We start from the raw sequence: 22139 nt of genomic DNA, 5'->3' as shown, positions 1-22139 counted from the left end.
ACCGACTGAGCCACCCAGGCGCCCCTGGGAGAGGTTGCGGGGTGGGGGGGGGTGGTGGAGATCATTCTGAATGACAGAAGGAGGAGAGACTGGAAGCCTGGAGAGGGACTTGGCCGCTCCGACTAGCTCTGAAAATGGAGGAAGAGGCCATGAGCCAAGGAAGGCAGGTGCCTCGGGAGCTGGGACCAGCTGCCCTCCGGCAGCAGCAATAACCTGCCAAAAACCCAAATTAGCAAGAGAATGGATTCTCCCCTGGAACCTCTAGAAAGGAATCTAGATAGCCCTGTTAGTACCTTGACTTTAGCCTGGTAAGAGCTGGGTCGGATTTCTGACCCACGAATCTGTTCAGCGAATACATTTATTATTTAACACAAGCGTTAGCAATTTGTATTTCATTTGTTTTAGTAATTTGTAACGGCAGCAATAGAAAACGAACACAGCAGCCACACCTGTTTGTTGATGAATCCTGCGAGGCTGCTTCCGAGCTACAAGGCAGAGGGTTAAGGGGACGTGGGGGAGGCCTCGTGGCCTGCAAAGCCTAAAATATCTGCCACCCGGCCCTTTACAGAAAAAGGTTGTCCACCCCTGCTATTCACACACGAAACCCGTAACGGCAGCTTGTCTTTACTGAGCACATAGTTGATGCTAGGATTTCGGCTCAGTTGAGTATTTAGTATCATATCAACTTTCTAGTGAGATACAATTTCGGTCCCCACCTTACAAATGAAAAGAAAATGGACACGGAAAGGTTCGAAAACTACTCAAGGTCACCCAGCAAATCAGTGGTGAGCAGGGATTCAAAGCCAAGTGTGGTTGACCTCTGAGCTCAGCTCACTCGTTGGTCGTCCACAGCACCCCAGATGCTCACCTGAGGCTCTTACCGCTGGCAGAAAGCTATGGGGAGCTCCCGGCTGGGTACCAGAATACCCAGGTGCAGCATCTCTACGGGCTTGTCGTCCGTGGCCACGATGTCGTATTTGCGGACGATCTGGAACACACATGCACAGAAAAGATAGCGCTACCCCTCTTCTCCTGGGTGGTGGAATAGCACAGAGCACAAATGCAGAAATCAGAGTGCAGGGGCTTCAGTCGGTTAACCATCCGACTTTGGCTCACAGCTCGTGAGTTCGAGCCCTGCGTCAGGCCCTGCACTGACAGCTCTGAGCCTGGAGCCTCCTTTCGGTTCTGTATCTCCCTCTCTCTCTGCCCCTCTCCTCTCAAAGATAAATAAACACAAGAAAGAAAGAAAGAAAGAAAGAAAGAAAGAAAGAAAGAAAGAAAGAAGAAAGGAGGAAGGAAGGAAGGAAGGAAAGAAAGAAAGAAAGAAAGAAAGAAAGAAAGAAAGAAAAAAAGAAGGAAGGAAGGAAGGAAGGAAGGAAGGAAGGAAAGAAAAAAGAAAGAAGGAAGGAAAGAAGGAAAGAAGGAAAGAAAGAAAGAGAAAAAAGAAAGAAGGAAGGAAAGAAAAAAGAAAGAAGGAAGGAAGGAAGGAAGGAAAGAAGGAAGGAAGAAGAAAGAAAGAAAGAAAGAAAGAAAGAAAGAAAGAAAGAAAGAAAAAAGAAAGAAGGAAGGAAGGAAAGAAAGAAAAAGGAAGGAAGGAAGGAAGGAAGGAAGGAAGGAAGGAAGGAAGAAGAAAGAAAGAAAGAAAGAAGAAAGGAGGAAGGAAGGAAGGAAAGAAAGAAAGAGAAAGAAAGAAAGAAAGAAAGAAAGAAAGAAAGAAAGAAGAAAGAAAGAAAGAAAGAAAGAAAGAAAGAAAGAAAGAAAGAAAGGAAGGAACCAGAGTTTTACCCAGCACAGAGCCAAGCGGAGCTGGAGCTCAGCCAGTCGGCGACCGATGCACATTCTCTTCCCAACACCAAACGGAAGATGCGCAAAAGGATTAATCTTTTTCTTCTCCTGAAGCCACCGTTCGGGCCTAAACTGACTGGAATCTTTAAAATTTTCTTCATTGGATCCCAACACCTGGGTATTGAGCATCAACACTGTCTAAAAACACACAGAAACACAAAAGCACTTAAAAATCACTAGAAGAAAACATTTGAAGAGCAAAATTTACAGAAGTGGTCACCTTACAAATGTAAAAGCAACCCCCAAGTTTATAATATGGTGACTGGCAGGCCGTGTTTAGTACTAGAAATGTACCAGGCGATAAACCGGTAAAGAACTTTAAAATGTTGCATCACACTCTCACCAACCCCAGGGGGTACGTTCCATTATTATCCCCATTTTACAGATGAGAAAGCTGAGGCTCAGAGGTTATGTAACTCACTCAAGGCGATACTTGAATCTAGGTCTCTGAGTCCCCGAAACATTCATCTTAACACCGTACGATGCAACAGGTCAACTACATCCAAAAATATACATATTTCCAAAACGAATGCTCTCCCAGGACAGGTGTTTATGGAGATCTGATGAAGTGCGTCTTTCAAAGCTCTTTAAGAGCAAATGCTACTTACTCCTTTGGGTAAAGCATATTCACCCAGAACCGTAGCTTTGTCAAGAGTCCGGGTTGTAAATGGTACACTTGGGGTCAGCCTGAAAAAACAAAATTAAAGGCGTAAAGGTGAGCACAGACCCATTTCTAGATCAAGTGTCAAAGAAAATGCAGATTCTGGTTAAATCAATAATTCCTGCATAAGTTCGTACTCAAAAAGGGAGCGTGATCACAACTCTCGTAAAGTTCAGTCTCTTCCTTCCTGATATGTATACCTCCTGTTTGAACCCCTTGTTTTTATCGTGTTGGTTAACTCCCCAGTCACTGCTTAGTAGCTGTCAAAAGTGGTTTTCTGTTTCATTCTAGACTTCAAATGTGTGTTTTTTACGTGTCACGCTTCAGCTTGATTTGTCCTGGTGTTCTCCCATCTGCCCTTCCTGAAGCGAAAGCTGTTTGTTTCTAATGCTGACACGTTGTGAGTTTTGTTTTCCAGAAAGGGTGGAACCATAATTTTCACAGAACATTTTATACCAGAGGCTCAAAAACAAAGATGTGTCTTTGTCTTATCAAATAATAATACGGTTCCCTCGCTCAACCTCTTTTCATATCCTTCAATTATGCCCTGATCTTAATTAGTGCTTATAGCATTCATGAGATGATGATGATGATGATGATTATTATTACTGATTTAAAGGAGAGGACACTGACTTTCCCAAATTTTAGTAGAATTTGCCCAAATGATTTAGGAAATGAGTAATAGAAAAAGAATATGGTCATATGATCTGAAGGCTCTTTTTTTTTTGCAGTTTGACAAACGTTTCTGAATCAACTGTGGGTGCTGTCTGTGGGTGCGGAGACCCTGACTGTGTATTAAAGAGAACGGCTTCCTAGAATATTCTTCTTGGCTTCCCCATGTATTCTCACCTCATGGATTCTTTCAGGCAGGCTTTTAAATATGGCATATTCCTCAAATCCTCTGCCCGTGGCATCTGATTCTCAGACAATACACTCTGAATTTCTTTAAGAAGCTTTTGTTGCACACGGGGATTACGGGATAGATTGTAGAGAATCCACATTAAGCTGTTTGCCGTCTGAAAGCCAAAGGGACATAAACTTGTAAACTTGGGTTTCTGCAAATAAACTGCCTTAAAACCGTTATGAGCTGAATACAAGCTGATGCCTAGCACCTTGCTTTGCAAATGCACTCATGACGCCTTTTCACGTGTCCCTATTCGCTGTGCAGTAAACAATACAGGATGTGAAAATTCAGATTTGTTTTATAAACTATGCCAGTTAAGGATAGCAGCGGGAATCAAGATAGACTCCTTAAATAATCAGCTGCATTGGGACACCTAAAATATAGTTTGATTCAAAAACTGTTTGAACACAAATGAACGCTTGTAGAACTGGTGAAAGGAAAGCAGACTGGTAGGACTGTATCCACATCAATTTCCGGGTTGCGATAAGGTTTTATTGTTGTAAGATGTTACCACTGGGGGAAAGTCAGTGAAGGGTCCAAGGGACTCCTCTCTATTTTTTCTTAGAACTGCATGTGAGGGGTGCCTGGGTGGCTCAGTTGGTTGAGCATCCGACTTCAGCTCAGGTCATGATCTCGCGGGTTCGTGAGTTTGAGCCCCGCATAGGGCTCACTGCTGTGAGCCTGTCAGCACACAGCCTACCTCAGATCCTCTGTCCCCCTCTCTCTGCCCCTCCCCCATTTGCATTCTGCCCCCCCCAATAAAACAAATATTACTTTAAAAAAAGAACTGCATGTGAATCTATGATTATGTCAAAATAAGGAAAACATTTAATTAAACATTTTTAAAATAGAAAATGGAGAGAAAACTTCAGTGGCGAGAGAGGGGTGGGGATCCTAGCAGCTTTGCTAATGAGTCTTTTTTTCTTTTTAATTTTACAGTGCAAATGCGCACGAAAAAATGCATTTCTGGAATTGAATCTGTGAAACCCAGAGTTTCAGCCACATGCACAGAACCCTTGCAGGAGGGGGCCAATAGCAAAATAAGAAATTCTAGCATCACGTTGAGTATTTCAAGGAACCAGCCACAGTTTCTGACACAGGCTCATGGTCCCTTAAGTGGAGTGTTTTACTTCCTTTCCAAAGGCAACAAGAAGAGAAAAAATATGGGCAGAAATAGCCAGCATAGCTTTCAGCTTCATGATATTCACCACTGGTAGTCATATGTATTTGTTTTTAGGTCTTTATTTTATTTTTATTTTCTTACTTAACATAAGCCAAATATTCCTGTAAAAACGGTCATTGCAGACACGAAGATCTGCCAATTGCATGTGCCACTCACATAAATGAGCAAAGTGCGAGACGATTCGGAGCCAATGGTATTTACTATTTTGGGAAGAAGATGCCTCCAAGGCAAACCTTCTTCATGGGAAGACCGGTGGCCTCAGATGCAAACAAACCCTGGCGGGCATTATTACAAGAGTCCAATTTACAAAACAGGAAGAGGGCGTAGCCACCAAATTAGATACACTTTCAAATTTCTCTGATTTTCCAAAAGTGACTTCCAGAATTGCCAGGACTAAAAAGGAAACATTTAACCATATCAGCGGGTCCCTTACCACAAGTACCAAATAGAGTTTCCAGAAGACAAATGATTGTAGCTTTCGCCAAAGCCTTGTAAGACAGCCGGGGCCTTTTTAGGTAACTGCAGGGGCTGAATCGAGGGGGGGGGGGGCCTGGGAGACCTCACAGGCCCTAAGTATCCCGGCCTGACCTCCGTGGAGGAGATGCGTCGCGTAGCTCATTTCCCTGCTTCCACTCTTCCTACGCTGAGTGCACCTTCCACCCCACCAGCCCGAGCCCTCTTTTCAAGACATAAATTCCATCAGGCTACTCCCCTGCTTATAATGCCCTGAGACGTTTCCATCACAGGTGTCATAAAATCTGAACGGTTTACTAAGGCTGCTGGCTAACACGGCCCCTGGACTTCTGCAATGTCAACTTGACCACATTTGCCAGGTCTCCAGCTCCAATGTTTTTGCTGCTCCAGACCCTTTGCACATGCTATTTCCTCTACCGGGAGGACTCTTCCCCCAGATCCTCCCATGGCCGGCTCCCTGTCACCATTTCCGTATCACTCCCCCAGAGAGGGTACCCTGCCCTCCCCTCCTATCCCTTACTCTGATGGTTTCCTCCATATCTCCTACCACTATTTGATATGATCATATTTATTTATTTGTTTACGTGTGTCGGGTTGGTCTTCCCTGCTATTGGTTAAGTTCCATGAAGGCCAAGACCTTTGTCTCTGGTTCATGGTGTTCCTTCAAGCGCCTAGAACAGCGCCTGGCCCAGAGCGGGCACTTGGTTTCTGCGTCCTTTCATTGATTCACCAAGTATTTGTTGAGCACCTACTATATGCGAAGTGCTGTTCTACATCCTGGGAATATAGCAGGTCCAAAACCAAGTCATTGCCCTTGGAGCTCACATTCCAGTTGAACACAAAAGATAAAGGGTGAGGCTTTACTTCTACCCCTCCAAGGATCCTCTTAGGGTAAGTGACTCAGTATGAAAGTGAGCTGAAATGAATTTCCCCCTTTCAAAGCCTTCTGGGGCATGAGGAGAAATTACAACTTTGCTGTTCCTCCTGAGGTAGAAACCCCTACGTTTTCTGTGGACAAGAGACACTAAAGAAATGGGAAACACGGAAAAGAAATGAAGCAGGACCCATTCTTCTTAGAGATTACAGGTGCATGAAACGTTGGATCACGAGGAATATTAATATGCATCCCGCCAGTGAGAGCTCAAAAAAACGGATCAAGGACAATCAAACCCACCCGGACATCTGTCAGTATGTGCATTTGGAGTCTGGCTGGATTTGGTACTCCCACGGCTATCAAGCACATGGGGACAGAATTTGGGCATTTAAAATTAGCTGTTTCATGCAAGGTGAAACCAAGTTTCCCCTGACTCACTCTTTTTAAGCTTTAAATCAGAAAAAGTAGGGGTGTCTGGGTGGCTCAGTCGGTTAAGTGTCTCGCCCTTGATTTCGGCTCGGGACGTGATCTCAGCTCAGGTTCATGAGTTCGACCCTCATGCCGGGCTCTGCGCTGATAGCCTGGAGGGCGCTTGGGATCTCCTGTCCCACTGTTTCTGCCCCCCTCCCTCCAAATAAATACATGAACTTTATAAAAAGAAAAAATATTGGACTGGTAGAGAGCATTGCAATATTTTTAAAGTAACAACCACAATCAGGCACTTTGGGGTAACATTCGCAACCTTCAAGAATACGTTCATTTTTTTTTAAAAATCTAGATTATCAAAGAATAAGAAAAAGAAAAACCTAGATGACCTATCTTGCTATGGTGTGGAATTTTACTGCTTCTGAATTCCCAGAGAGCGTATGTATTTGTCACAGAGCGCACGGATTTTCTCCGCTATAGAGCACATGAATTCACCTCCCGTCACAAGTTTAAGGACCAAGGCTGTGCACTGGGTCTCTCGCACCCTTTTGCTAGACTAGTGCTCAGTGAATCCCTGTGGAATGAGAGAGTCGAATGCCTCTTTAAAATGCATCACGAGAAGATTTTCTGGACCATTCAGCAAAGGAAAATCAAGCCCTTACCGTTTCTACTGCAGCCAGTTGGAGCTCTGTGACAGCCGCATACAGTTCTTTCCTGGAAAGCTGATTGTGGAGATAAATATCACAAAGGAAATCCTTGCTGGGCTGCTCAGAACAGTGCTCCAACCGGCTGTCGATGCAAGATTTGACTATTGGAGAAGAGAAGAGGGAAGGGAAGTGAGGTGAAGATTAGGATCGAGCGTGAGGGAACCCCAGCCGAAATCCCCCCACGACACCTTACAGGGCCTTTGCAGGGACACTGACAATGTGTCCAATGAGCTAATGTTGACTCATCGTTAAGTCGCCAAGAACTGATCGATGACCGCGTGAGCAGGGCTGGTCAAACCTTAAGATGCCCAAGAATCACCTGGGCATCTTCTTACAATGCAGATTTGGGATCGGGGGTCTGGGGCGGGCCTGGAAATCTGCATTTCTAACAAGCTCCCAGGTGCTGCTACAACCGTTAGCCTACAGGTCACACAGTTTGAGTTTAAAAGCTTAGAGTGTGGAAGAGCCCATCATGAGACAGAGGTGGGACTCGGGTCCACTCTCGGAATCAGAACTCGTACCCAGGTCCAGGTGCCTAGCCACTTTGGTCACGAATGCAGGTCGTGGGACTTGAGCTCCCAAATCGGGGCCATAGAGGAGGAGAGAACCGTCCCCAGTGTAATCACACACACACACACACACACACATACACACACACACACACACACACACACTGCAGTGCCCGTGCATGCTGACGATAGTAGTAGAAACTTCTAACGTTTGTAAAGAACATTCTAGGCACACGTCTCTCTTCCTTCAGTCTACCGTGCCAGCCAAGCCAGGATAATAATAATGGTGAGGTTGGCAACAGTAACAAGGGCCGTAAGCGGTGCAGCAGTTAGAGTCTGGGCTGTGGGAGCCCTTCTCTCTGGCTTCACACCCTGGCCAGAAAGTTAGTTCTTCATGTCTCAGTTCTGTCACTCAGGGCTAATAGGAGGACCTACCTGATAGGGGTTTTGGTGACGATTCAATGAGGATATGTTTATGTGTGTGTATAAAATATACAGCATGGTATGATAGGATACGGGACCTCCTACTGGTACATACTGGTAAGCACAGAGATACTCATTGAACAATATTCGGCATCAATATTCCCCTCATAATGTAGCAGAAACAGCTCGGACCCACTGGGTATTGTGAGAAGCCAGGTCTTGACCGTATCTACATTAGACCTAGAAACGGTTGCAGTGAGGTAGGCATTGTTACTATTAGCCCATTTGAGACAAGACTACTGAGGAGGAAAGAGAGAGAGCACATGTGGTCAACCCACTACACCAGTGACAGAGTTGGGGTTTGAATCCACCTATCTGACTCCAAAGCTCCTGTTTTTAACTGCTTCGAGTTCCCAGAAACTGCAGAAAGCTGCCATGTGCCTTTTCCTCAGAATTTGTCTACACCGGGAAGATTCTAAACTCGTGACTGCAAAGCCCATAAGAATCAGGAGGAGCAAATTCCATCGGGATCATTCCAGACCTTCCAGAGACAGGGATGCCGGGTGTGTGTGGCCCCATTACCTGATCGGAAGATGGTGTCCCAGGCCCGCGTGTGGGCCTGCCAGACCTTGGTATTGAGGCTCTTGTGCAGCTCAACCGGGGTCACCATCATCCTCCCAAACATGCTCATCATCTGTGGGGAACGCAACGCCTTTTCATTCTGGATCCCCCTTGTCTCGAAGACAACCGCCTCACCGGAAGAGGACCGTTCTCCACACCCCGCAGGAACTCAAAGACCCCACTCCCCCCCACCCCCCAGGCCTCTCCCACCAACTCTGGGGGTGGAACCCTCCCCTGGGCCCCATAGCACATTGAAAACAATCTTTGGGACGATTTGCCATTGGATGTGCCCCTCTCTCGAAAATAAATAAACATTAAAAAAAATTGATTCTATGACCTAAATATTTTACACAAGAAGGAAAAAGGAAAACCATCACTTTCTTATTGACTTCAATTTCCAATGATTTCCAAACTTCAGCCATTTCTATACCAGCTTCACAGTATCTCTATAACCCCCTGTGACCTAAGGATTCAAAAATTTTACATCTGAAAAACGTCAGACTCTTTTTGAAATAGGACTCCCATCAACTGACCTTCAACTGAAACACCTACTTAAACTTGCCTAAACCATGATGTAGCATGCTTCCCGGTTCATGACCATCCATGCCCATCCATCCATGAAAACACATAACACCTTGAAATTAACACTTGACTATTGTGACAAAATAACGTGTGTGTGCTACTCCTGGGGAAACACGACGTGTTTGTGAAATTCTGCAGATCAGGAAAATTGTGCTCCTCAAGGTGATGCTTACTGTTTTGATGGCCGTGATGAAGTTCAAAGCTTCATCTCCTGCATTCTCCTGAAGGAGTCCAAATCTCTTCTCATAGAGCACAAGGCAGATGCCTGTTATTTAAAAACAACCAACAGTCACACAATCGCAGCAATACTGGGGTCTCCAAGTAGCTGGCTACTGAAGGCATGATTCCGTCTTTTGTAAAAGTGAGGGCTTTTCAAAGAACAGAGGAAAGGTAGAAAGTCTGGGAGAAAGGGGCATGACGATACTTTTCCCACTTTCCAGAAGCTGTCTCCACGCCCCTGCAGAACCTCCTGGTCAGAAATGCTGCGGTGAAAACATAACCATTTTTATACACGAATGAATCTGTCCTTCAATGTCTGGCTTTTGTCAGAGTTTGTCCCGGATACCATGCATAGTAGTCATTGTTCACGGCCTACCCGTACTCATTCTCCCCCGTTTCTTTCCTAAGAGAACCCCGATTTTATTTAGGGTGTCAACATATCAGTCCTCGGGCAACAATCTGGATTGATCTAAGACCCTGGTGTCAATCACGTTCCCTGACTTCCCGGGCTTCCGGTAGCAGCCTGAGAAGCCAACAGGCGTGGCCAAGGAGGCTTAAAGGAAATACTTTCACTTTCTTGCTAAAAGGAGCAAGTGCGTTTGGCTTAACTCTTCCCTCTTTCCATCCTCTTTTTGCCTAGAAGGCAGAGGGGAGACCAGGAGAGGCAGTAGCCATTTTGCAACAGGCCAATAAGGATGGATGAACAAGGGGCGCCTGGGTGGCTCCGTCAGTTGAGCGTCCGACTTCGGCTCAGGTCATGATCTCACGGTTCGTGGGTTCGAGCCCCGCGTCGGGCTCTGGGCTGACAGCTCGGAGCCTGGAGCCTGCTTCCGATTCTGTGTCTCCCTCTCTCTCTGCCCCTCCCCTGCTCACCCTCTGTCTCTCTCTGTCTCAAAAATAAATTAAAAAAACATTAAAAAAAAAAAAAAGGATGGATGAACAAAAAGATAGAAAGGGTCCCCAGTGACATCAGTTGTGTGCCGGCCGTGGACTGCCTTCCTCGAGACTTCTCATAACGCTAGACAATAATTCTTAAACCACCATGGTCACATCTTCTTTGACTTGCAAAGACATGCATTTGATACTCCTTCATTTGGGTATTTCCAGTGGACAGTTTCCAAAATATACACTCCCTTTCCTCCTCTGTAATCATCCCTTCACTTTTTCCTGTCCTTGTCCCCTTAACACCTTCTGCGGGTTTCTTCTTTGCATGGCGTTTTCTAATGTGCTAACATAGTCGGGTGGGCTGTAGCTTTAAAGTAAGGCTCAGAGGCGCCTGGGTGGCTCAGTCGGTTGAGCATCCGACTTCGGCTCAGGTCATGATCTCACGGTTCGTGGGTTCGAGCCCCACGTCAGTCTCTGTGCGGACGGCTCAGAGCCCGGAGCCTGTTTCGGACTCTGTGTCTCCTTCTCTCTCTGCCCCTCCCCCACTCACGCTTTGTCTCACTCTGTTTCTCAAAAATAAATAAATGTAAACAAAAAAATTTAAAGTGAGGCTGAGCTGATGGGGGAGACAGGTCACGACAAAAGCCTCCCTCCTGGGGTGCCCTCTCCGATCCCTCACAGTAGCAGCCAGAGCGATCCTTCCAGCACATCAGCCCAAGCCCCCTTCTGCTAAAAACGCTTCGTAGAACATCACTTCCAGGTGCCCCCGTGCTCAAAACCGAATTCCCATCCCTGGTTCACAGGGGTCGGCTGCTGCCTTCCTCCCATCCTCTGCCCTCGCAGTGCCCCTCCCTTGCAGGACACGCTCCCGTCATTCTGAACGCCTTCCTGTTCTTTCTTTGCTCCTTCATTCACTTTCACCTGGTGAATTCCTACTCAGCTGCCAGGACTTAGCTGATACGGCACCAGGGCCATGACCAACCTCAGCTGATGCAGCCCTTCGGATTCTCCCACAGCCTTGAACTTCCTCGGTCAGGTGCCTGCCCACTCTATAAGAAGTGTTTCCTTGCCTCTCGCCCCTGGGCAGCTTCCTGGGCCAGGCAGACCCCTGCTTGCTATTCCCTGAGGGTTCCCTGAAGAAAGGGATCATCCCCAGCTTCTGTTTGGAACACTCCATGGCTCACCATCAGACTTGAACTGAAAGCCTGAGTTCTGGCTGAGACCTCCTCCGGCCCCTGGCTTGGTTCTCCTCAGCTCCTCCTTCCCTTCCCCCACCCACCCACCCACTCAGAGCCTCAGACGCATCGCCCATGCTTCCTCCTCAGGGGGATGTGCCCTGCCTGTCTCCACAGTCTGGAATAATCTTCCCACAGATGCCCTGTGGCTTGTTCTTTTAGGTGTCACCTCGACTGTCTCCTTAACCAAAGCAGACTTGCCTCCTCTAGGCACTACTGTTCTTTATCGCATACCTTACCCTTACCTCTTGGCAAAGTATATAATAAAGTGTGTTTACTTGTTGGTTGTCACCCCTACCAGACCCTAAGCTCCACGGGAGCCCGGTCATCGCCTGTTTTGTTCGCTGTTCTATCTCTAGGACCGAGCACGGTGCCGGGCACATAGCAGGTGTTCAATAAATATTTGTTGAATGACTGTACGAACAACCTATAGTGCAAAGCATAACTTAAGTGCCCGAAAGCACAAAAGACTGTGCAAGTGGCCCTTCTTTGTCAGCGACAGTATGTGGTTATAGAGGAACTATCCTCAGAGTCACATTTTAGCCTCAAAATCCCTTGGAAAATCAAATGAACAAGATGGCGAAGGCAACTTACTTTCGTTTTTTAAGTAGGCTTGGCGCCCAGTGCAGAGCCCAACGCAGGGCTTGAACTCACAACCCTGAGATCAAGAACTAAGTGGAGATTAAGAGTCAGCCGCCTAACCGCCTGGGCCACCCAGGTACCCTGACAAACTTACTTTCAAATGACCATTTGTTCAGTTCGCTGTATAAGCCTTCAATGCGGCCTCTCTCATCACAGAGCTCATCTATTCTACCCATAAAATCAGCCAAGACCTTAAAGGAAAGAAACCACAAAAGACACATTTCAGTCATTAAAGGAAAACAAAAGGTTAAAAGCTCAGTACGCTGACTTCGGGGTTTGCTACCTTGTATATTCACTGCTTATAACGTTATTCATTATGAAGCAACACTAATTGCATATTCTCCTGCGGGGGGCTCACCTCCTGCCCTAACAACCTCGTCCCGGGTTATTTTCTCAGCTTTTCCTGCAACCACCCAAAATCTTAGGTTTCAGCTCTTGATCTAAATTTAAGAAAAGGAAAACATTTCTTCTAATCGGAATGGGGAATCAACCAAGTTGTCACAACACCCCAAGCCCTATGAGGTTTGCTGCCTCCATACCTGGGCCAGCAAATATCTCCTTACTAGCTGGCGTCGTGTTAAGCGTTTTGAACTTGGGACCAGAAAAATCTGCAAATTCTAGACACAGCTCCTTTGCTAAATAGCTCTGTGACCTGGGCCATGTTATGTAAGAGCTCTAGATGCCAGTGGCCAAAATCAGGATTTTTTTAAAGTGTTTATTTATTCATTTCTGAGAAAGAGAGAGAACAAGAAGGGGAGGGGCAGAGAGAGAGAGAGGGGGGAACAGAGGATGCAAAGCAGGTTCTGCACTGACAGCAGAGAGCTCCATGTGGGGCTTGCACTCCCGAACCGTGAGATCATGACCTGAGCCCAAGCTAGACACTTAACAGACTGAGCCACCCAGGCACCCCCCAAATCAGGGTTTTTGATGGCTAAAGCCTCACATTTTACAAGGCTTGTATAGTACCAAGCAGTGCCTGAAGCGTGCTATGTAAGCGGATCCCCACAACTCTGTGAGGTAGGAAATACGATCTTCCTTCCATTTCCCGCAGAACAGACAAGAGAATGGGCTTCGAGTGAGGCTAAGGCACTCGCCCTTGGACACGTGGCTGCAAAGCGGCCATGCTGGGGCCTGGAACAAGGTATGTGTGAGTACAAAGCCCACCCACGGGCATTGTGAATTTGTCCACTTAGTGCACTAAAAAGTACTTTGCATTTGTTTCCCCCCCAAAATCCAGAAATTTCTCATCAACATATGGAATTTTCACCACTTAACCAAAAAATGATAATAATGATAAAATCTGGAGCCACTAGGTCCGCATCCCCATGTGACAGTCATTTGCTGGAATGGGGCAGCTGTCGCTCCTACAAAGGGCATGCCCTATCCTGTTTGCAAAAATCCCTGCTGGGCCTTCCTAATATGTTTATATTCATTACCTGGTCCCTGAAACCTCCTGGGTTGGCACTCGTGCACCTATATGATCCTTTCTGGGTCCAAGTTCAGTTCCAAATAAACCCCCAAAGTTAACAGGAGTAAAGAGATTACTGTATGCTTAAATCCCTCCCTCTTTGGCCCTTGTTAACTAAAGGACAATGTCTAAATGCCTTATCATGGTACAAAAACATTGTTAAGAGCTGCCCTCTGTCCAGCATCATTGCACAGACAGCCTCACCTCTGCTGCACTGAACGTACTATTTCCTGAACACATCATGTCATCTGACTATTTTCAGCAGGCTATTCTTTCTGCCTGAACGCCTTTCTACACTTGCTCTGGCTTGAAGACTCCTACTCATCCTGCAAAACCCAGCTTAAATGGCACGACCTAGGAATTTTATAAGCATTATCTCATTTAATCCTGCGAGGCCCAGTTTATAGAGTGGGAGAGTGAAGCTTAGGGAAGTTAAGGGTATAGTCAGTTTACAGGGCCAGAGGGTGGAGGGCTGGGGTTCAAATCCAAGACCGGAATCCCAGAGTCTCTGCTTGTAATCGTTCCCTCGCTGAGATGTTACTTTGCACAAGAGGGAAGGAAGGAGGAGTAAGGTTTTGGCGGAGAAGGAAGTAGACAGCGAGGAGTAAAGGGAGACCCCTGAACCATCCAAACCGCCTGTACTTTGTAGCTATGACTTAAAGTTCCACAGACATCTCTCCCTCCCCAGGAGGCCCAGGGAAGCTGCCCCCAGCCTGCCAACCTCATTGATTTTGTTGTCCAGCTTCATAATTTCCACTGGTTTCATTAGTTTCTTCTGGAAGGCACTCCGAACTCTCTGCCAGTCTTCTCCTTCCCTGGGAGAGAAGCAAAATTATACGTAGAGCAAACTGCAAAGAAAAGAAGGGAGCAGCAAAGGCACCTCCAGCGCTGGAATTGTGTGAACTAAATAATCAAATGAGCACTGAGACTCCTGCTAAGAACTATCCAGAGAATATGCACATTGGAACGCTGGGGGCTGGTTTCACAACGGGGTGAAAAAGCACCTCTCCTCTCCGCCTAAGATTACACCAGAAAGGGGAAGTCCAGATAATATGGGCTCGGGCCTTTTGAGGTGCCCTTGCGGGGGTTGATTTGGAAGGCCAGGTACCTCAATTCTCAGCAGTAAGAGTAGGTACCTGAACATTCCCTTCGCCAGCAACCCAGATCTGTTTGAGAACAACGTTGTCTTCTCTTAGTCACTGACTCGGGTTGAAGGTCTCATTCCTGGGTGGCTCAGTCGCTTAAGCGACCCACTCTCGACTTCAGCTCAGGTCATGATCTCATGGTTTGTGAGTTTGAGCCCGGCATCAGACTCCATGCTGGCGGTGTGGAGTCTGCTTGGGATTCTCTCTCCCTCTCTCTCATTCTTATCATCCACCTTCTTCCCTCATCCCAGAGCAGACGGCACAGCCTCTGATGCACCACGCATAACTATGGCTTTTAATTCCAGTAAATATATTATCCTCCAAAATACAACTATTAGGGATTAAAAAAAAAAAACAAACCCAAACGCGCTAACCTGTTAAATGCTAACAATTAAAAGCAGAGGAATCTCACCACATTATGGCCTTTACTTACCTACAATGCAACCCTGATGCCTCTGAACCTCACCTTTCTGACTAGACCTGGGTCATAACCCCCCACTCCCCTCCAGAAAAAAAAAAAAAAGGTAACTGTCAAAAGCCAAAGAAGTCAATTTCTGGCGTTTGAGCTCAGAGAAGGGGACTACAGAGAACTGTAAGGGATAATTTTGTATAGAATAGGTTGGCCTGGCACGGTGACTTCACGACCTCGTCCGGCCCCAAAGTCTGAACCCCGCTATTTGTAGAACCCTTTTGGGCTTTCTTGGACGGAAAGGCATGGCCCTGCCCAGTTGCCAGAGACGACGCAGGCGTTGGGCGCGCAGCACAGTTGCGTGCAACCCGTTCTGATCCAGGCAGGAGTTGGAGACTGCGCCTGGTGGGGGCTTTCGTTCCCCGCTGCGTAGGAAGGGGACCCTGCGGAGAACCCCCTCCCAGCTTCCAGCCGCCGCCCGGACTCACAGGATCAGCAGCCCGTAGCCCTCCCGGCGGTAGTCCCGATAGGCTTTCCAGGGCTTGATCTCCAGCCGCTGGGGGTACGCGCTCTCCGTGCGGTACAGCGCTTCCAGCAGGCACGGCGAGCCCAGGTGCACCGAGTCGAAGGAACCCAACTTCATGCGGAAAATCTTGCCGTATTTCCGGTGGTACTCGGCCTGCAGCGGAGGTCGGGGCCGGGTCAGCGCGCGTCCCCCCCAGAGCAGTCCCGGGAGCGCATCTCTCTCCTCCCGCCTCCTTCCTCCCGGGGCCCCCGCCGCTGCCGCGACGCCGGAGCGCCCCGTGCGCCCCGGCCGCGCGTCTCGCGGAGGGTTTGGGGCGCGGGGCAGAGAGGGGAGAGGGAATTGGGGCCCGACGAGGCATTTACCAGCGTGTCGTGCTGTTTCTTGAGCCCCCCTTTCCAGAGAATCTCCGGCAGGCTGCCCAGCAGCGGCCAGTTGGTGGGACCCGGCAGGGCGGCCGCGTCCTGCGCCTCGCCGCGTTCCATCACCGGGCAGAGGGGCACCTCCCGCGGCCGAGGGGGCGCGCACGCCGCAGACGTCACGGCTCTGGGGGGCTGCCCCGGGTGGCGCAGCTGTTGGAGGACGGCGGCAAGGGAGCGGCTCTTGCCGATGGGGGAGCTCATGGCAGCGGGGGACACCTGGCGCGTGGGAACGCGCGGGGACCGGGAAGCACGACTTTGTTAAAGAGGCGCGAGCGGGATCTGGTGGGGGGGCTGACGATTCTGGGGGAGAAGGGCGAAGAGGGCCAGCAGGTGTGACCGCAGGGGGCGGCGGAGGAAAGGGGAGCAGAGAGGACCGCGGCAAGGATGCTCGGCGCTGCCGGGTGCGGCAGCCTCAGGGCGCGGGGACCCGCTGGAGGAGTGCCTCCGGGGGCCGGGTGTCTCTTGGAAGGGGAAAGGAAGGGATGTGGGTCCGCCTGTGGGGCTGCGAGGCTGACTTCCAGGTCCGGAGCCGCGGAGTGGAGGTGTCAATGAGGGCAGAGGGATGCTGCGCGGCGCCGCGCTGTCCTCCTGTCCCTCTCCACGCTCCATGCCCAGGGACCACGTATTTATGGACACGGGGCAGGCCCCGGGTGGCCAATCAGCAGGCTGGGTAGGGCGCAGTGGGCCCCGGCTGGCCTGGCCCGGAGGGACGCGGGACCCGGGGGGGTGGGGAGGGGGCGGAGGGCAGGGCTGGGGGTGGAAATAGGATGGAGTCAGCGAGGTGAGCGAGGGCGCCCGGGCCTCGGGTGGCGGGTGCGCTGCTCCCCGGGCGGGAGCGCGGCCGACTCCGCCCGGAGTTCACCGGGTGTGCGCCCGGCGCGCCTCCCCGCCCTGACCCGGCGGGCAGGAGCCGGCAGTGGCGGCCGCGGCGGCAGCCCCGCGCTTGCACAATCGCGCTGCCGGGCGGGCGAGGTCTCCGAGGGCGGCCCCGGGGAGGCTGCCGGCGCCTTCAGGGGGGCCCCGGGGTCCGCGCGTCCTGGGAGCCGGGGCTTGCCAGCCTGGACCCAGCTCTCTCTGGAGGAAGGTTGGCTTTCTGCGCCTCCCGGCGTGGGGTGTTTGAGGCTTAGTGAAAGGCATCCAGAGAGGGCATTTCAACTTTCGGGTCTTCGCCGGGGCGAGGAGAGCCAGCTGGGTTTGCAGGCTCCTCCCGCGGTTCTTCGGAACATTTAATGAATTACAGTAGGTAAAGCGCACACAACAGAGCCTTGTCCGCAGTCAGTACTCAGCGTAGTCCTTGTTACCTCCTCTTGGGGCAGTTCTGAAATACGCGGTGAAAACGTGGCTTGCCCTCCAGGCCGGGTTACCTCTCCCAAGTCCATCGGCCCCGTCTCTTTTTGGACACCGACTACCCTGTGCAGAGATGCGCCCAGGCAGCGTTAAGTCGCGTTGCCCCACCTTCCCCACCCTCCCTTGCAAAGTGCACCCCAAGGAAGCAAGACACACACACACACACACACACACACACACACACTCTTTTTCGGGAGTCGTCCTAGCTGCCAGGGGTAGAACTTGTTCTACTCATTCAGGAAGAGAAGGTGAAGATTTTTGTTGAGTGTTTTAAAGTAATTCGTGTGCTGTCATTATGACCCAGCACCAACAACTACCGCCGGCCAGAAGTTTCCTCGCCAGGCTTTCCAGTCACGTGACTGGCTCTTTTCTGACCCGACTGTTCCGCAACCCCTTCCCTGGTGAGTTTATTGTAAACTTTCAGGTTTCTCGAAAACTTTTGCGGTCCACCTTGAGCTGGAACACTGCCATTTCAAATTTGTCCTGAGATGTTAATGATTGCTAATGTTAACAATACCTATATTAATGTAAGGTGTTATGTTAATTATTATTTTAATTGTATTAATATAATGTATTATATCTACTATTATAGGATGTTAATATAACGTATCATATCTGCTTAACAGATATCCATTTATATATACATATTAGATAGTACATTTTATATATCACATACTATATAGATTATATCCTATATGTAATATATACATCTTATGTTACATAGCATACAAATGAAAGCTTTCTAGGGCTTATGATAAACCAAGCACTTAAGCTAGACATTTTACATAAGTTTCCCCATTTAGTTCAGTCCAATGACAAAAATAAATGAAGAAATAAAACCAGAGTTAAGCCCGATGTCACATGTGGCTCGTGTGGGATTCAGCCCCCCAATTTTCTGATTCTGGCCCTTAGGATATACACCCATCTACATCTTATATCACCTTTTCTTAAACCAAGAACATCTCAGAATATTGGAAATATTCTCTAAGTGGAAATACCACCAAAAGGGGGTAGGTGGGATCGGTTTGTGGGGGGCTACGTGATGCAATGTGGCTTTATGTGCTAATGGTAGTTGAAAAACTGAAGAAGGAGGAGGAGGGGGGGAGGAGGTGGAGGAGAGGGAGGAGGAGAAGGAGGAGGAGGGGAAGGGGAAGAGGAAGAAGAATCCCAAATAGAAGATGAATTTAGTCTACTGTGTGTATCTTGTGTCTGGCAAGTGCTCGGCACATAGAGAATGGTCAATATATTTATTGACTGCTTAACTCTTCTCGTTAAGTCACATATTAAGTTATCCCCCCTCCTTATTTTTTCTTTGCTTCCCCTCCCTGCAGATGCACTCAAGAAGAAAGGGAAATAATTTCATATTTTCTAGGTTTTCATATGAATCTAGCACTATGTTGTTTTATAAACTCCAAGTAGACACTTGGGCAGTGCAGGCAGTCCTTAGTGCCAACGATGGTCAGCAAGAGAATTCTTATTTCAGGAAAACTGGCTTCTCGTGTCCAGTGGAGAGAGTCCCCAGTAATTTGTACACTGGATTGCAGAGAGAAGAAGATTGGTTCTTGGAAACTTGCTTGACATAAACACACATCCCTCCTTGACAAGGCACAGCTAAATTCAAAATGACCAGTCCCAGAAACACTCTTCCTGACTGGGCCTCATCCCTAGCTTATTACGAAGCCTCTCTGAGTCATCCTGCCCGGGATCCTGCTGGGAATTACTAATGAGAGATGTTGTAGCATCTCATAAATGCCCACCCTCATTACGGAGACAGGTCCAGGCCCTCTGTTTTGTTCTGGGAAATCTTACCAAGTCCTGAATGGATAATTATACTCCAGCCCTCACACACCAAGCTACCACCACAGATGACAAAGTGTGTGTGTGTGTGTGTGTGTGTGTGTGTGTGCGCGCGCGCACGTGCATGTGTGTGAGCTTGTGTGGCGAGGGTGCGGTGGAAGAATCTTTGGAAGGACAATAGCTGCTTTCACTACTGAAAAACACAAAACTCTTTCAAATATATTAAGTGGTTATATAGTTTCATGCTGCAGAGTCTTTACTAAACTTGGTGTAGGCCCTAGATCTGTAGAGGACTTGCCTTCCACATCTGTAGAATAGATGGGGTTAGAATCAACCTCACAACCTGAGTAAAGCCTAAGCTTCACGGGAACAGCAATAATAATAATATTAGCCAATCTGGGGTTCGCTGTGAGAGTAGTGAGTACACAGTTCTCAGCACGGGAGAGCATTTCGTGGGTATTACCTCATAGCATTCCTGTGTTACATGCCTTGGTTTTTGCAAACCACATACAAGAGGGGCAACGTATAACCTCTCAATGATTATACCTTGTGTCCAACTTAACATTGCAATTTCAGCTTGGGAAACTGTATAATTGATTAAGCCAAAGGAATATTAGCAAAGAAATGCTGGTGAGTTCAAATCCCAGTTAGCCCGGTAGGCAGATAAACCAGGGGTAATGTACTTATCTTTGTAAGCTTAAGTACCTCCTCTCACGGTGGTGATAATGGTCTTACCCACCTAGTGGGGTTTTTCTGAGGCTGACAAAGCATTGGAAGTTCCTGGCATCTACTAAAGCTCTGAAATGTTTATCATTAAAGTGATGAAGTACACGAATTGGGCTCATAAGTAATCTCTAGTATATTCGTCTCAGAGTCCTCTGCCTAATTAGAGAAAAAATCTCCCTGCAATTACAGACATTGTCTCTTTGGTTTTGTCTCTCCTGGAGTATATGATCTAGTGGTGTTTACCATGGCCAGCACCCAATAAGCAAATAATAGGCAATTGATTATTGATTTTTTCCTCATTCTTTAGGGAAAGCAAAAGATCAGTATCAACGCATTTTTTGTTTTCTGAGAACTTGCTGGTAAATCCTGGAGGGCTTTATTTGTGTGTCATATAGGAAGCAATTCTGTATGACAAAAATAGTAATTTCAGTCTCCACAGATTGGATTGAAACCATGGCTCCATTACTCACAAGCCGTGGCCTTGGGCAAGTTACTTAATCTCTCTGGATCTAGTTTCCTCATTCAAAAATTGGGGGTTGCTATGCCTATCGGTCAGGAAGGTTAAGATTATACTTGATTTTAAAAAAATTTTAATGTTTTACTTTATTTTTGAGAGAGAGCGAGAGAGAGACAGAGTGTGATCAGGGGAGGGGCAGAGAGAGAGGGAGACACAGAATCCGAAGCAGGCTCCAGGCTCTGAGCTGTCAGCACAGAGCCTGACGCGGGGCTCGAACTCACAAACCGTGAGATCACGAGCTTAGCTGAAACTAAGAGTTGGATGCTTACGCTGACTGAGCCACCCAGGTGCTCCAAGGTGAATCCTCGAAATACCTTCCTGACACAATTAAACACTATCTTCCCAAACATTCATCTGGCCCCAAATATGCTTAATGATTTCCGAGTACAATTCAGTCCTGTTGGTAAGTTAAAGTTACATTATGGAAAAATGCATCCTAAATCCCCCAAGACGTGTTTACACAGAGAGAACTTCCTATTGAACTTTTTGAAAAAAAGTTTGCTTGTTTGTTTATTTACTTATTTATTTAGAGAATCCCAAGTAGCCTCGACACCCAGCAAGGAGCCCAACTCGAGGCTCAATCTCACGACTCTGAGATCATGACCTGAGCTGAAATCAAGAGTTGGACGCTTAACTGACTGAGTCCCATAGTTGGGGAGAACTTTTGAAAAGGTTCCTCATTAAAAGAGCTGTTTCATTGCGAAAGAGATGAAAAATACAATGTGTACACTCAAGCTCATGAATCATTCTCCTTGTACAACAAAGTATAGTTTATTGAGGAGCTCCTATGTGTGTGCCAGATGTTTTACTATCTCTACAAACATTGGCAAACTCTAAGGTAAGTGTTATTTTGCTTTTTATGTGAGAACGCTTGTTTCTTGGGGAGTTTAAGCTACACCTGAGTTTCATTCTATCCCTCCATGTATTGCCGAGTTGGTTCTTCATCTATAACATGGAAATAATAGTGGCTCTCTCTTTTATTCTCTTATATATATATAATATATATAATATAATTATTATATAGTATGTAATTATATAATATATAATATACATTATATATTATATTATTATATTAGATATTATATATAAGAATATAATATAAGAATATAATATAAATAATATAATATAATATAATATAATATAATATAATATAATATATTATTTTATTATATTATTATATATGTATATATATTATATAATTATATTATATATAAATATAAATATAATATATATTATATAATATATAAATATAATATATGCATTATATTTCTCTATATATATTAATATATAATTATTATATATAATATTAATTATATATAATTAATTAATATATATTAATATATAATATATATTATATTTCTCTCTATATATTCTCTATTTATATATATATTTATATATATTATATTTATATATATATTTTTTAATTTTTTTTCAACGTTTATTTATTTTTTTTGGGATAGAGAGAGACAGAGCATGAACGGGAGAGGGGCAGAGAGAGAGGGAGACACAGAATCGGAAACAGGCTCCAGGCTCTGAGCCATCAGCCCAGAGCCCGACGCGGGGCTCGAACTCACGGACCGCGAGATCGTGACCTG

General features: G+C 47.0%; 1 protein-coding gene across 2 annotated transcripts; it reads right to left on the bottom strand.

Annotated features, from left to right (window-relative positions):
- Window positions 1-877: 877 nt before the first annotated feature.
- Window positions 878-16358, bottom strand: LOC124504391 (1,25-dihydroxyvitamin D(3) 24-hydroxylase, mitochondrial). Of its 2 annotated transcripts, XM_047069898.1 has the most exons (11): window positions 16101-16358; window positions 15701-15891; window positions 14380-14473; window positions 12285-12381; window positions 9383-9474; window positions 8589-8700; window positions 7030-7175; window positions 3356-3522; window positions 2454-2532; window positions 1786-1983; window positions 878-988 (listed from the first exon to the last, which is right to left on the bottom strand). In XM_047069898.1, exons 1-11 carry the CDS (start codon window positions 16356-16358, stop codon window positions 878-880), a joined length of 1545 nt encoding a protein of 514 aa, XP_046925854.1. The 2 variants fall into 2 exon arrangements, with proteins under 2 accessions (XP_046925854.1, XP_046925855.1); XM_047069899.1 differs by lacking the exon at window positions 1786-1983.
- Window positions 16359-22139: the final 5781 nt, after the last annotated feature.

Source organism: Lynx rufus, unplaced genomic scaffold (genome assembly GCF_022079265.1).
Source record: "Lynx rufus isolate CCGP_SWC_20201006 ecotype Redwood Valley unplaced genomic scaffold, mLynRuf1.p SCAF_8, whole genome shotgun sequence".
Lineage (NCBI taxonomy): Eukaryota > Metazoa > Chordata > Mammalia > Carnivora > Felidae > Lynx > Lynx rufus.
The sequence above is the reverse complement of the archived record's forward strand: the minus strand, read 5'-3'. Positions and strand labels throughout refer to the sequence as shown.

What these genes read in the sequence shown, in the direction of transcription:
- LOC124504391 (XM_047069898.1), bottom strand. Translation starts at nt 16,358, where the DNA reads ATGAGCTCCCCCATCGGCAAGAGCCGCTCCCTTGCCGCCGTCCTCCAA. An exon ending in GAACAAATGGTCATTTGAAA is followed by an intron (nt 9,475 to 12,284) that starts GTAAGTTTGTCA and finishes TTTAAATAACAG; the next exon opens with GCATCTGCCTTGTGCTCTAT. An exon ending in TCATCACGGCCATCAAAACA is followed by an intron (nt 8,701 to 9,382) that starts GTAAGCATCACC and finishes CGTTCCCCACAG; the next exon opens with ATGATGAGCATGTTTGGGAG.